This window comes from Myxocyprinus asiaticus, chromosome 14 (genome assembly GCF_019703515.2).
Source record: "Myxocyprinus asiaticus isolate MX2 ecotype Aquarium Trade chromosome 14, UBuf_Myxa_2, whole genome shotgun sequence".
NCBI classification, from domain to species: Eukaryota; Metazoa; Chordata; class Actinopteri; order Cypriniformes; family Catostomidae; genus Myxocyprinus; species Myxocyprinus asiaticus.
Window position 1 is genome coordinate 9882002 of NC_059357.1, and position 15728 is coordinate 9897729.

Sequence of the window (15728 nt, forward strand, 5' to 3'; positions counted from 1 at the left end):
ATTTTCGTGGAAAGCGGGTAGCCTCGGTCATCCACTCATGTAAACACAGTCCGGAGGAAACAAACCCGTGTAATGGGTGGTTGGTTGTTGATCTAGTTAAACGTGAACCGCGCGCACACATGGATCATCAGGTTTTGCAGAAACTTGTGGAGTCTAAATACTAGTATTCTTTATGTTCATTAATGTCTTGTCGAATGTTTATTTATTTAATTGTAAATTGCTATTATTATTCTTTTATTACCATCACGCGCACCTTTATTATATTTGTATAACTATTGCTGTTTTACTGGATTATTTTCTTTCTTTTTTTCTTTCCAGCTTTTGTTGGAGCCTATGTAGGCTATTGATGCTTTGGTTTTACTGTACTATATGTAAACACAATCATGCCTATAAAGTACTTTGAAATTGAAATTACTAAGACATTCTGAAATGTATGATATTTCATGAGAGAACTCGTAACTCAAATTGTTGCACTGTTAATATAAATTGTAATGAACATTTTTATGTTAAAGCTGCAGTAAGTTTTTCTGTGTTAAATACTTTTTCCTGTGCCATATGCAGAGATAACTATTAGTTAGCCATTCATAGATAAATTTTCTCGAAAACTGTAAACATTGTGTTTCTGTTCCACTATGAAAATTACTTGTTTGTTCTGAGCAACCCACTTAGACCCACCCAACAACGTTACTCAACCAATGGCGTGAGTTGGGGGCGGGACTATCTCTTTGCTTGACCAACGACAGATGGGGGGGGCGTGTTTAGAAAACTGTTTTGAAAACAAAGTTTATTTTTGCAATTCCGTTTGGTGGCGCAAGTGTCGCAGAAATTACATCCCAGCAAACATAGAACGTTCCCCTAACGTTATCATATTTTTCCGTTTGGTTATTTTATTTTTTTTTTGGGAACCAATTTCTAACGTTATAGGAGCATTTCCTTTAGCGTTTGCTATTTTTTATTTTTGTTGTTATATTTTATTTTTATAACTACGAACTAACCTTCTCAGAACGTTGAAGAGTTGATGATGTGTTTATTCTCATAATCATAGACAACTAGCAGATAAAAAGATATGTAATGTAATACTGTAGATGGCTTAAATGCATTATGGAAGAGGAGAGTTTCCCCAGGTGAATACTGTTTCCTCCCAAGGTTCATCTACAGTATATAACATCTTAGGAACTTGCTCCTTGCCACTGTTGCCTTTGGCTTGCTCAATGAAGTATATATGTTGCCATGACACGCTTGTATTTTTTCAGATATTGTCATATTTATTTATTTTTTTTTCTGCAATGCTGCTTTGAAAATTCAAGCAACTGAAGGAGTAAAAAGAATGAAAAAAAAAAAAGAACTCATACCATGGTAGTATTCAGTATATATATATATATATATATATATATATATATATATATAGATGAACTATAAATATCTATACGGATAGTTCTGGTCCTGGATGCTGATTGGTCAACAGCCGTGCTTTAATCATTATAAAGCACAGCTCTGACCTCTTCATAGAACTTCTATCCACCTTTTTCCTGAACACAGAAGTGTTTCACGATTCGCCTGTTTTAAATTTCCGGTTGCCAGTGTTTTCACCAGCATCACATATATTTTTAGCGGGTAAAGTATTACATTTGTAAAAAAAAACAAAAAAAGTGCTGATACTTCACATAGTCGAGGTGACCGTTTTTTACAGTGCCTCACCTGAGGTTGTAGATGGCATGAAGCACTAGTCTGAGGTTAGTTACATTGATATCATTTACTAATTTGAGTTGTTATGACAGTCAACAACTGCACAAGTTGAGCGTGAAATTAATTTTTACTCCAAATGACTCTTAAATGGTTGTTGTTGTCTGTGTGGATCACTCGTTTCGGTTAATTTTACGTTGCGTATCGAGATCATCATGGCGCCGCACAGTGGTTGCTCAGGCAAACTGTGGATTTGTAGATTTATATTTTCTGGCAGAAGGATGGCATTTAATGATTTTACTTACAAAATATAAAATTTGAATGAACATTTGTGTGCTTATTATTTTCATTATGTGGTGACTGTTTTATAAAGGCATTAAGGCATGAGAGGCTGTGCCATATTTTGAATGTAGTCACAGCTGAAGTGGTTGCAGGCAACGCCCTTCAGCCATGACTATATTCACAGTACAGCACGGCCTCTCATGCCTTATTGCTTAAATAAACTACTGTTCATGATATAGATTGATTAACTTTTTAAATCAAATTTGGAATAAAGAAATAGAAAAATTCATGACTGATGTTTTTCACTGTAGTTCACTAAGTTAATTATGTGACACAGGGAAAACTGAACTCCAAATTGTCTCAACCTTGCTGTTACATGTGATGTATAAAAGTGATAAGTCTTATCATTCTATATATATGACCTAGCAAGCCGCTATTAATGGAGGCTCTCATCCGCTCCCATATTGACTTAATTACCCACGTTGCTTGAGAGCAGTTACAAATTAATGTGATCCTACTACTACAAGGCAAAAAATACCGACCTTATTATAACAAGGCTGCCTTATTACTATCCTTCCCAAACTGTCCACGTTATCTTAAAAATCCTGAATCATACTATAACTATTTACACTTTTCCACGATATCACAGAGCTGTAACTGAGAACCAGTGTTGCTAAATAAATGTAGGATGTTCAGGTTGTGCAAACGTCTTGGTTACGTACATAACCTCGGTGCCCTGAGATGAAGGGAATGAGACATTGCGTGCTAACGCATATGGGGAGTTGTCATTCCACACATCCTAGTTGAAATCTCTCTACAATAACGCCAATATTGTAATATTGGCTATGGTGTTTGAGCCCTGCCCCTTTAGGCGCGAAGCTGTCCGCTATAAAAGCAGGTGCACAAACACCATTCCTCAGAATTTTCTGACTGAGGGACAAGGAGCGCATCGCTCACACCTAAGAAGAACTCTTGTAGTTCATATAGGGAACAGAATCCCATCATGCCGCACTACATGACATAACCTTCCAGTGAGGAAACATGACGCCGTAGTCCCACGGGACGGTGACCAACATGAGTATACCGCAAGTGAGTGACTCTCATGTTGGGCCAGGAGGGGAGCACTTAGAATGAATGTATGAACTATAGTCGTATAGGATGAATTAATCCCTTCACAAACCCAGTCGGTAAGGGAGCTATTTATAACGAAAGTGCTTGTGACTTTATGGTAAATTACAATTATAAGTATATGTTTGGCAAATGAAATAGAAAGTGCTCTAAATAGTGAGGACTTGTGAAGAGAGAGACGTTACGTCTAGGTTGTAAAACCTTGCGAATGTGTTTTGAGAAGACCATCCTGCTGCAAAACGTACGTCTTGTAAAAACACACCGTTCATCCATGCCCAGGAGGAGACCATGCCTCTAGTTGAGTGTGCTTTAACACCAATTGGGCAGATCATACCCTGTGACTCGGAAGTCAGGGCAATCGTATCAATGAACCAGTGAGAAAGTCTATGCTTGGTGACGGACATTGCTTTCTTGCATCCTCCATAGCACACAAAGAGCTGATCAGACAGTCTGAACTGGTGGGTGCGCTCAGCATATGCATGTAACGCCCGCACAGGGCATAACAAATGCAAAGATTGTTCCTCATCCGAAATAAATGGAAGAGGGAAAAAAGCTTGAAGATGAACCACCTGCGCTCTGAAGGGCGTGGTTAGAACCTTAGACACATAAACTTTTCTGGGTTTGACAGTGGCTTTTGAAAGACCAGGGCCAAACTCCATATGAATTATGAATTGTCAATTGATAGTGCATGTAAGTAGTGTAGTAGTGTGGTCTTAATGGAGAGCATGCGCAAATCAACCAAAGGCTCAAAGGGGGGCCCTGCGAGCGCTTTAGGACCAAAGTTAGGTCCCAAGTCGGGACTGTAGCCGGCCGAGGTGGACTTAATCGTCTTGCTCCTCTAAGGAACTTTATGATTAAATCATGTTTGCTTATAGTGGTGCTAGCTTCAGGTGCGTGATATGCAGATATAGTCGCCACATAAACTTTGAGCGTTGACGGAGTGGGTCCTGCATCTAATCACTCTTGAAGAAATATGAGAATTTCATGTATAGGGCAGTTTACTGGGTCTTTGCCATGTGAAAGACACCAATCAGTGAACACATTTCATTTTAGCGCGTAGAAACGTCTAGAGGATGGCGCTCTGGCCTGTAAAATGATGTTCATGACTGAATGCCTCAGTTCTGATGTGTTTAGCGCGCTCCGTTCAGGGGCCACACATGCAGTTTCCACAGCTTGGGCTGGGGATGCCAGATTGTGCCTTGCGCCTGAGAGAGGAGATCCCTCCATGGCGGTATTTCCCATGAACATATAACATCTCTATAATTTCTGGAATCCATGGCTGATTGGGCCATTTCGGTGCAATTAACAGAACTGTTTCCATCCCACTTGGACTTTGCTGATGACAGAACGAAGGAGGCGCACCGGGGGAAGCACATACTTTCATTTCGTTGGCCATACATTGGCCAGCGTGTCATGGCAACATATATACTGTATGCCATTACTGTTGTGTTGTCCGAACAAATCAGAATGTGGTGATTCACAGTATCGGAATGAAATGCTCTCAAAGCTAGAATGACAGCCAGTAGCTCTAGACAGTTGGCATGTTACGGCCGTTTCACACCTGTTTCCAGGTGTCGAAAGTCAGGCGTCCATAACACACTACGCCCCAACCTGTGTTGGATGCATTTTCGGTCAGCACTTTCTTTCTGAAAACTTGACCCAGCATAACACCTTGTCAGTAGAAGGCTGGCACTGTCCATGGTGCTAGAACAGCCAGACAGTGGCGAGTTACCGTGAGGCACAGGAAAATGAAATGACTTCAGTGGTAATGTTTGTTTGTTTGTTTTTTCAGTTTGAACTGAAACAGACACCAAAGAATGGTTTGTACATGCTCCTTCATGAGGTGCACACACATGAACTCCTAAAAAGGAGATTTGCTGTCTGGGGAAAAGTGTGCTTTTCGCCAGTTGACATTAAACCAGATTTTCCATATGGCAAAGCAGCAAGTCTGTGTTCGCTCAGTAGTGCCTCTGATTGGCTAGTAATAATCAATCGCTGAGGTAATTCAAAACATACACACTATTCATTTTCAATGGGGTGAGTGCCTCTTCGATACATTTTGTGAACGTGTGGGGAGCCAGAGACAGACTGAAATGAAGGACTTTAAATTGATTTGCAGCATGTGCAATAAGATCTGTTTCTGAGTTAACATTTCGAATGGGCACGTCAGACCACAGATTGTGCTCGATCATTGTAAACACCAGCTCTGACACGTCCATGAGGACTTGCCACGCATTCGCGCAGTGGGACAGCAGGCTTATTAATTCATATTAAACAACCTCTATCACGTTCATTGCAAGAAGATTGTGTATTTCGCCTCGTAACACTGACGCGTCTCCGGACGGAACCGTGGAAGACAGAACACCATTGAAATGGGGCGGCCGACATGCAAACTGGATTGCATAACCATGTTCGATAGTTTTTTAGTACGCAGTCGGAATGCCAGTAAGAGCTCGCCACACGTCCGCGTAATGGGACAGAGGGCAATTTGGCCTTGAGCTGAGGCTTGCATGGCTTTACCAGCGGCTTGGCAGTGACATTTGGCGGAGCTGAGGCAGCTGGTGTGGGGTTTTTAGCCAGGCGCTGGACCGAGACAGAGTGGGAGCGAGCCAGGTTGTGATGAAGTACTGCTCCGTTTTGGCATAAAATGTCTCATAGCCTGTGATTGTTGCTGAGTCGTGATGTAGCGCTCAGCAATTCTATTCACAGAGCCTCTGAAAAGGCCGACTGGAGACACTGGAGCATCAAATAGAGCAGCTTTTCCAGCATCACGCATTTCCATGAGGTTCGGCCAGATGTGACGATCCAAAAACACCAGGTTGCTCGTTTACTTGCCAATGGCCTGTGCAGTGACTTTCGTGGCTTGTAGCGCTAAGTCTGTAGCAGCGTGGAGCTCTTTGAACGTCTCTGGATCGTAGCCTTGCTCGTCAATATATGACAGTTCGTTATGAACTTCAGGGAAGAACGGGGCAGATCTACAAGACGCGGTCGCTTGACGGCGTCCGGACTACAGGAACCATTCATCAAGGTGAGATTGCGTAGGTTCCTCTGGAGGAGACCACTCGATATCGAGCTCTTCGACCACCCTTGAAAGGACACAAAGCATCTCCTTGTCAGTGGTGTGTACACACTCCTCGCCCTCGCTGGGGGGAGGGGTGGTAGCAACATCCACTGACCAGTCGACTGATGCAATGAGAGACATGACAACATTATCATCCCCAGTGTCAGAACCACAGAACGAGACGAGGGCGTGAACAGAAGAGGCGGGTGGGAGGGCGTGTGAGGCTGAATCGTCACTCAGAACAAGGCCGATTCACGAGCACAGTGTCTTGAGACTCTGAGCAGTCTGTCTCCATGAGAGCTGACTCTGTGTGGGTGCTGCCCAGACAGAGAATGAAGCTCTCATGCTGATCTGACGGTGGGATGTGCCTCTCGCACAAGGAACACATACGGAACGACATCTTTAAAAAGACGTGAACACGTAAGCGACACTTTTATATATATATATCCGTAAGTAAATATATACATATATATATATTTATATTTATAACACAATATACAATATACAATTGCTTTATAAGATACACAACACCTGCCGAAGAGCTGTGGGGCATCAGGATAATGAAGCGCCCCGTTCACCAGCGAAGCATCAAGCGGTGAGGCAGTGTGATGTTAGCCGGAACACTGAAGGGGAGCGGAGAGTCTTCTCGTTGCCGTGAAGATTCCACCTGCTGACTTGTGTAGTCGACGGCGAAGCAGTAGAGGGCTTCTAGACGAGAGATGAATCGCTGTCTTGAAGGAAGAAAATTCTGAGGAATGGTGTTTGTGCACCTGCTTTCATAGCGGACAGCTTTGCGCCTAAAAGGACGGGGCTCAGACACCATAGCCAATATTAGAATATTGCCGTTATTGTAGAGAGGTTTCAACTAGATTGTGTGGAAGGACAACTCCCCATATAGGTTAGCACGCAATGTCAAGTGTACTGAGTCGTAAGGTAACTTACAGTTCTCCTGCTTTAATCAAATGCGAATGAGGATACCATAAACCTGGCGAAGACTGGACTCTAGAGGAGAAGACTGCTAATTACAGTCCTGTTTTGAGCCTACTTTGTACTATGGTCTACAATGGTATAGGAAATCTCAAGTTCAGATCACCCCAACTTGGAATTTAACCTGAATCTTTATTGTTGAATATTTTAAAAGTTATGTTTTGTTAATGTTCAGTGAGGCATGAATCAGTTTGATACTCTGAATTGTTTCAAGATGAAACTGTCTGCCCAGCTGAGAGCAATTGCTTGAAAAATTAATGCTTTCACGAATAAAAGACAACACAGTCAACCTACTTAACACTTAAATGCATGGGTGTAACACCAAAGATTATTATATACTCAGGCTTTTAGAGACCCGGCACGTATATCTATCAAAAATTGATCTAAAAATGCCCAGATAATGTCAAATTTTCAAAACATATTCAAGACGATGATAAAATAATAGAATATTATATATTCTGATATATTTTGATGTTTTATTTTTCATATATCAAAGAGATGATGCACCAAATACAGAACAGGATTCATTACTTCCACACTGAACTTTCATGACATGCAACTGGCTGTCAAACACATATTGAGCGACACATAACACATAAGCTACACATATATGTATTTTCTCAGGCACCTTTTGAGTCTAAACAGATGCACAATTTACATAATTTCAGTAATACACCCAAATGACAACAGTCATATCATACTGTTTATGTGTTACACTTGCTATAGTTTAGATTCACCTTGCTTTGTCGAAAGCAATGTCAAATATAAATCAAGTCAATCATTGACACTTCAGTGCCACCTTGAGTAAGAAGCATGTATAATCTGCGTATGTACAGAACACTCAAATGGGATACTGATCATTCACCTTTGTCACATAGAAAATCAGTACTCATTTGTCTTGTAATAAACAAATAAATATCATGTGAAAGTAAACTTATATAGATATGAAATAATCATAAAAATGTTCTTTATTGAAACGCAGAAAAAAAAGAGTGAGATAGAAAAACGGAATTAAAAAAAATAATTTTAATTTATTTTTTTTAGTTACACTATTCAGAAGTGAAAGGTTTAGGAATAGATACAACGAGGTTAAAGGCACACCTTAAGAAAAATGTGCTTATTAAAGTAATAAATTATGGTTATGCTTATTAAAAATAACCATTTCAGATAAGGGTGCACCATTTCCTGTTAATTTCAGTCACATCTGACATTTCATGACACCTCAAGTGTTCTATATACAAATGAAATGTGATTGGATCAGTCAGTTTGAGCCCACTTTGAACATTCTTCATATCAAATCTATTCGTCCCATTAAGAAAAACAATGTGTTTTAATGGGGGGCTTTTTACCCCAAATACTTTTACTTACTTACAGTTATTGAAATTCTAATGATTAAATCATCTTGAACAAAACTGAAAATGACAAATACGCATTTTGTCTCAGAATAAATGTGATAATTTCAGAGATTTTCATTAGCTACGTAAATTTGGAAAATTAAAAAAAACAATTAAATATTGGATCAAATTACCTCAAAATCCAACTTTAGACATTGCACGCAATTATCTCATGGATCAGGAATATTTTGCAGTGTAAAGTAACAAACTAGTGTTATGGAAAGTATTATGTTATTTTTTATTTTATTTTTTTGTTGCTCTTTATAGTTTTGGGAAAATACAAAATCAAATGTCCCCCCACCCTAGTGGTAAAAATAAGACATGCCTGTTTCTAACCACACCCAATGACTTCAGAATGAGGAAGTCCACATTGCAAAAATGTACTTTAATACTCTCTTCAAAGTCATGCTGAAATGTAGAATAGATAGTTGTCATATTCTAATGCTTTTCATACCATAAAAAGGAAATCTTTCCCTGTTTACATCTTGGAAAAGGCATGTTTTGTCTGATCGTTGCAATGTGTGCAGTACTGTCAGCCCCTGTATGTTCTGACTCGGGTAAGCAACATAATTTGTGGAAGTACAGTTTTACAGCATTAATACTGAAGCACACATTTTGCTATTCCTGTTTTCCATGTAGTCAAATAATTATTTTCCTGTTATGAATGATGCTTGCTCTAAAGTGAAATTTGGCATGCCTTACACAATTCAATTTTTTTCCTCCCAGCTGCCCTTCAGTGTCTTTTAATGAAGTTGAAATTCTCTGATCTAATCAAATTCTTCTCTCTCCCAGGGTCACATTCGTTATGGGTCTTTGCCACTTTTTTGACTGGAGACAGTTCAGCCCCATTTCCAGAGTTCACTGCAGTTATGATGCTGGATGATCTTGTCATTGGTCACTATAATTCACAAGAGAGAAGTTTTGTCCAGGAGATACCACAAGAATCGGTTAATGCCACTGAGCAACTGACCATATTAACAGTTTGTAAAGACATGCACGAGGCCATGAAAACTAAAGCATACTATTTAATTGATTACCTAAACTATACAAAAGGTAAATATGATTTATGGACTTCTCTGAAGTGTGCATCTGAAATAGTATTTTCACTAACAGGTTATATCATATTGAAAAGGAGATATTTAAATGATAAAAAAAAAACCACACACATTCAAAGGATTACTGTAGCTTTACCTTCTTCAGCTTACAAACATTCACATTGGTTATTTATTTGCTTATGTTGTATTCAAATCTGTCTGTTATGCAGATACAATACAATCAGTATGTACAGTGTGTGGTCAGCAAAATTGAGTTTTGTTTTTTATGGTTGACTTTTTTGCACTCTTTTAACTCTGTTAAAGGGATAGTTCACCCAAAAATGAAAATTCTCTCATCATTTACTCACCCTCATGCCATCCCAGATGTGTATGACTTTCTTTCTTCTGCAGAACACATATGAAGATTTTTAGAAGAATATTTCAGCTCTGAAGGTCCTTACTATGTAAGTGAATGGTGGCTAGAACTTTAAAGCTCCAAAAATCACATAAAGGCCACATAAAAGTAATAAATAAGACTCCAGTGGTTAAATTCTTGTCTTCAGAAGTGATATGATAAGTGTGGGTAAAAAAACAGATAAATATTTAAGTCCTTTTTTACCATTTATGGTAAAAAGGACTTAAATATTGATCTGGGATTGCATGAGGGTGAGTAAATGATGAGAGAATTTTCCTTTTTGGGTGAACTATCCCTTTAATATTGTGACAAGGGTAGCAGGTATAAGCCGGTATAGACCTTATTTACAGTGACACCATATTTGATTTTTGACTTGAATGAAAACGAGGCTGTGAGGGATAAGCTTATGGTTTCTTCAATGGCATGCACTGAATAAAGCTCCTAGATCTCATCTTATTCTCATTCTTATAACTCATGTTATCTCTAGTGTTTTGTCTAATAAAATGTATTGGGAATTTTTTTTTTTTTTTTTCATGTTTCTCCAAAACAATTTATACAACAGTACAGCCAACTGAAGAGACTGTAAATCTATCCCTCACAGCCTCGTTGTCTTTCCTGTCAAAAATTCAAGATGGCACTATTGTGAAAAAGGTCCATTGTGATAAACAGCCTTATATACAGTATGTTTAAGTGTGAAACTATACTTCTTCCCTAGGCCTTCATGTGCAGCAGAGACTGGTTGGCTGTGAAATTTTCCATGATAAGCCTGGTCGAATGATGACAGTGGAAGCCTTCAATCGCGAGAGTGGCTTTGAGAGACACTATAACATTCAGGGAGACCAGCACACTCAGTGGAAATGGCCTGTGATAAAGAGTAGAGCACAGCTGGAGTATGACGCGTGGCTCTATGCCCACTTTTACCGCCCTCTGTGCATCAGCCAACTCAAGAAATATCTAAAAAAGGAGAAGAACCGTGTGATGGCAAGAGGTAGCTAATATAGTTAATGTAACTGCCAAAAATGCTCTCTACTTTTAGTTTGCTTGGTTCTCAAGCCTTTGAAAACATTTATGATGCATTTCCTACTCAGTGGCTTCACTTTTTCCCCTACAGTAAAGCCCAGAGTGAGAGTGATTAAACACTCTTACAGTGACACAGGTGTGGTTCGAATTACCTGCCTGGCAACTGGTTTTTACCCACGTCACATCAACCTGACACTTCTCCAAGATGGCCAACCAGTAAATGAGGAGCAGGTTACAGGAGGAGAACTGCTGCCCAACGCTGATGGAACGTACCAGATGAGGAAGAGTATGGAACTAAGTGCTGAAAAGCAAAGAGGAAGACACACCTACACATGTACTGCTACTCACCTTAGCCTGGATAACAAACTTGACATCAGTTTAGGTATTCTGAATTTACACAAACACAGGGGCAGGCTTATTTACTACACGTAAAGTACTACGCACTTATTGGTTGCTGAAAGCATCATCAAATTAGCCAAAAAATATTTAAAAGAATGGTTCACCCAAAAATGAATATTCTCTCATCATTTATTCTTCGCTTTTTGGACCTTGAAATTTCTGGCCACCATTCACTTGCATTGTGAGGACCTACAAACATGCAAGAGGAGGGGAATGTGTAAAACTTTTGTGACTGACAGCTGTTGCAATTCTGCGGAAATTTGCGGAACTTTCTGCAAAGATCTACACATACAGATTCTGTCTTTCAGAATACTTTATGGGTAGTGTGTAGCCCATGAAAAAAAACCTGACAAAACCATCACAGAAACACTTCAAGCACTGTTCAGCAACTGTGAAAATATTTGGATTATGATCAATTAGCTATATTTGTGTGTGTGTGTGTGCGCATGTGTGTGTGTGTGTGTCTGTGTGTGTCTGTGTGTGTGTGTGTGTGTGTGTGTGTGTGTGTGTGTTGCAGAGCCCGACTCTGACCCTGTTGCTGTAGTTCCCTTGGTGCTGGCGCTAGTGATGTTGTGTGTGATTGGAGCTGTGGTTGCCTTTAAAATATGGAGGAAGAGATACAAACAGACTGATCAGGTATTCAAACACAATCAAACATGCCCCTAACATAAAATTAAAGTTTTATAAACTTTTGCTAAAGTTTAACCTCTGTTGGCCAAGCTTCATATTTGTATTTCTGTTTCCATATTGCAGGCCAGCTACATACCTGCCTCAGGTTAGTCTTCAAACCTGTTCAGATCTACTAATCCATTTTTACTAATAGAGCTAAATATGTAAATATAATAATGCATCATAATTTTATCTTTCTTCAGCCAATGACCAGACAGCAGAAATTGCAGAACACCAACAGATGTGACCACTTAAAAGTTTATAATTGTACTTGTTCTAAACAGTGTTGGGTGTAATCCAATGACAAAGTAATTAGTTACTGTAATCTAGTTACTTTTTTTAGAAAGAAAAAAGTAGTATAATGCATTACATTTGAAATTCTTGTAATCAGATTACAGTCACTGACTTTAAATTAATTTAATTAATTTTTAAATACATTTTAGGATTATGCTTATTTCTAATATATTATTTATGTAGAATACATTAATTATGGCCCCATAACGAGTCATTGTGAAGGAGAAATGTGATTGCTGAGTGTATGAATTTTGTGTAACAATGAACAAGAAAGAAATATAGACATTATTTTGAATTTGTTGAGCGGAAAAGTGTTTTATAAAGTAAAGTAATTAGTAATATGATTATTTTCCAATGAAATAATTAGTAAAGGAATCTGTTTACAATTTTTAGAGAAATAATAAGTAATTTGTAGTAGATTACTATTTTTAAGTAACACACAACACTGGTTCTAAAATTAAGACTGAATAGCTCTTATCACACTGTGGCCTCTTAAGAAGTGGATATGTTCTTTCTCTGTTATAGTTTTTAATATTTCAGTGGCTTTTTACAAATAAAGTATGTGTAATTCCATGTATTAATCACTGTTTATTTCAATCTAGCACATTTCTTCCAATGCCAAATGTTTGTATCTGTACAGCAGTGGCAATTTTTCAGGGCCATCAAAGCCTTCTCTGCTGGCGTAACATGCCTAATAAATAAATATTTTTTTATCCTTTCATTATCATTGACCTTTTTACATATGTATTTTCAATCGCTTTCCACTCCTAATTAATCTAAAAACTAATAGCAAAAAACTTTATCCAATCAGAATTTATTCCTTGATGCTTAGAAGCAAAGTGTGACAACTGTTTCACAAATCACATGCCTGAAGCCATGCACCTTAGCCGAAGCAACACGTGAGTCTGAGCTCCAACCTGTCAGGCCTTCCCGAATTTCCACAGAATCCCTCAACAGTGCAGTGAATTGGCATCTAAAGACAGATTGTCAGATTCATCAGCCAATCAGACTGATTTATTTGTTCTTGTGGGTGTGGTCTTAAGGATATGTCCCAGTCCAGGCCTTCTAGCTGGCCTTGAGTGACGCAATCACGCTTTAAGAGATGTACGTAATTTGAAAGCGAAGAGCACGAGATCTTTCTGACGAGTCGGCTGTCATCACTGCTGGTATTGCCGTTGAGAAAGAGATCCTTATGGATTTAAAAACCTGAGATGTCCTGCATGATCGTGCGATTGATTAATTAAACAGGAAAGGAGGACTGATTTTCACTTCAAGCAAATTAGTGAGTGCTTTTTGCATTGTTATAGCAACATCAGGAGTTTTCTAAGTGTAAATTAGGCTGCTTGAGCATTCAGTATCGGATCAAGTTTTGAAAAGTAACCGTGTACCCTTACAAAACAAAATGTATTCCAGGCAAAATATAAATCGCAAATATTATTAGAGAGCTTTTTCTTGGTATTAGACCTCCTTGGTTCTGGCTTTCGTGCATGGACGTGTTTTTAAAATGTCAATTGGTATTATTAGATGCCATTCATACATTACGTGGGATGTAGGGAACCAACAACTGGCTGACAACTTGAATGTGTTCTACTGTAGATTTGAAAGGCCCAATCTCACACCCCACACCTGCACTGACCTTCACTTCACACAAACACCAACACCTCCTTCAACCCACGTCTATCTGTCAGTGGATTACCAGCTTTTTGACGGACAGGCAGCAGCTAGTGAGACAAGGGAAATTCACTTCCAGCACCTGTACAATCAGCACAGGTGCCCCCCAGGGATGTGTGCTCTCCCCACTACTCTTCTCCCTGTATACAAATGACTGCACCGCCAAGGACCCCTCTGTCAAGCTCCTGAAGAGTGCAGATGACACCATTGTCATCGGCCTCATCCGAGATGATGATGAGTCTACATACAGAAGGGAGGTTGAACAGCTGGCAGTCTGGTGCAGTCAAAACAACCTTGAGATGAACACGGTCAAAGCGGTGGAGATGATTGTGGACTTTATGAGGAACACCCCAACAATGACCCCCTCCCCCCCTCACCATTCTAAACAGCACTGTGGCAGCAGTGGGGTCATTCAGGTTCCTGGACATACCACTCACAGGACCTGAAGTGGGAGACCCACATTGACTCCATTGTGAAAAAGGCCCAGCAGAGGTTGTACTTCCTTCGCCAGCTGAGGAAGTTCAACCTGCCACAGATGCTGCTGATACAGTTCTACTCAGCAGTCATTGAGTCTGTCCTCTGCACTTCAGTAACTGTCTGTTTAGTGCAGCTACAAAATCGGATATCAGAAGACTGCAAAGGACAGTTCGGACAGCTGAGAGTATTTTTGGTTGCCCCCTACCCTCTCTTCAAGAACTGTACACTTCCAGAGTGAGGAAAAAGGTGAATTTTGAAACTGCTGTGTTTTTAATAAAAGTATGTTGCTAAAAAACGGCTAGGTAAGAACTACTACGATTCCCTGTTACGTAAGGTACGTTTACTCACATGCTTTTTTTAGCTAGCCTAAGTGGTTTAATCCATGCTTCCGAAGCGATCCAATCGATTTTGGGTCTAAACTAACCAAAATGTAACTTATGTTTTACTGTACATCTTGCCATCAAGTCTCTAGGCATGATTGATTTCAAGCTCGATTACACGTCCTAGTGCTTGACACACACAGAGCTATATGGTGCTAGGAAGTGTAATTGAGCTTGAAATCATGATCGCCAAGGAGACTTTAGATGTCAAAATGTAGTCAAAATGTAGCTACATTTTGGTCTGTTCTCACCCAAAAACCAATTGTATCGCTACAGAAGACATGGTTTAAACCACTGGAGTCATATTATTTACTTTTATGCTGCCTTGTGTGTTTTTTTTAGCTTCAAAGTTTTGGTCACCATTCACTTGCATTGTGTGGACCTGAAATATTCTTCTTAAAATCTTCGTTTGTGTTCAGCAGAAGAAAGTAAGTCATACACATCTGGAATGGGATGAGGGTGAGTACATGATGAGGGAATTTCAATTTTTGGGTGAACTATTCCCTTAAGACCATGAATGGTAATGAATGACTACCATATTCATGAACCATTCACTGTATTTTCAGTGCTTTTTCATGTAGCTACCTCAAAAGAATGAATTACATTTTTTTCATAATGAATGGGAACCAGTGCTGTTCATCTATTATGATGGAACCAGGCCTCACATCAGTTTTATATTTAGTCAGTCTGCAGTGCAATGTGTTTTGCTGACTACTGTTATGACTGCACAGCGACTCCACAGAAACGAAAACACACAGAAAAATAAGTAAAGCATACGTCACTGTGAACGCCCATAAAAATGTATGCAAAAAGAGGATATGACGCATTCCCGAA

At 39.4% G+C, this 15728-nt stretch overlaps 1 protein-coding gene across 1 annotated transcript; it reads left to right on the forward strand.

Annotated features, from left to right (window-relative positions):
- The first annotated feature begins 8890 nt into the window (after positions 1-8890).
- LOC127452140 (major histocompatibility complex class I-related gene protein) lies at positions 8891-12943 on the forward strand. The gene is made up of 7 exons (XM_051717364.1): positions 8891-9092; positions 9328-9588; positions 10700-10972; positions 11096-11386; positions 11921-12039; positions 12157-12178; positions 12276-12943. Exons 1-7 carry the CDS (start codon positions 9032-9034, stop codon positions 12317-12319), a joined length of 1071 nt encoding a protein of 356 aa, XP_051573324.1. The 5' UTR covers positions 8891-9031; the 3' UTR covers positions 12320-12943.
- The last annotated feature ends 2785 nt before the right edge of the window (positions 12944-15728 follow it).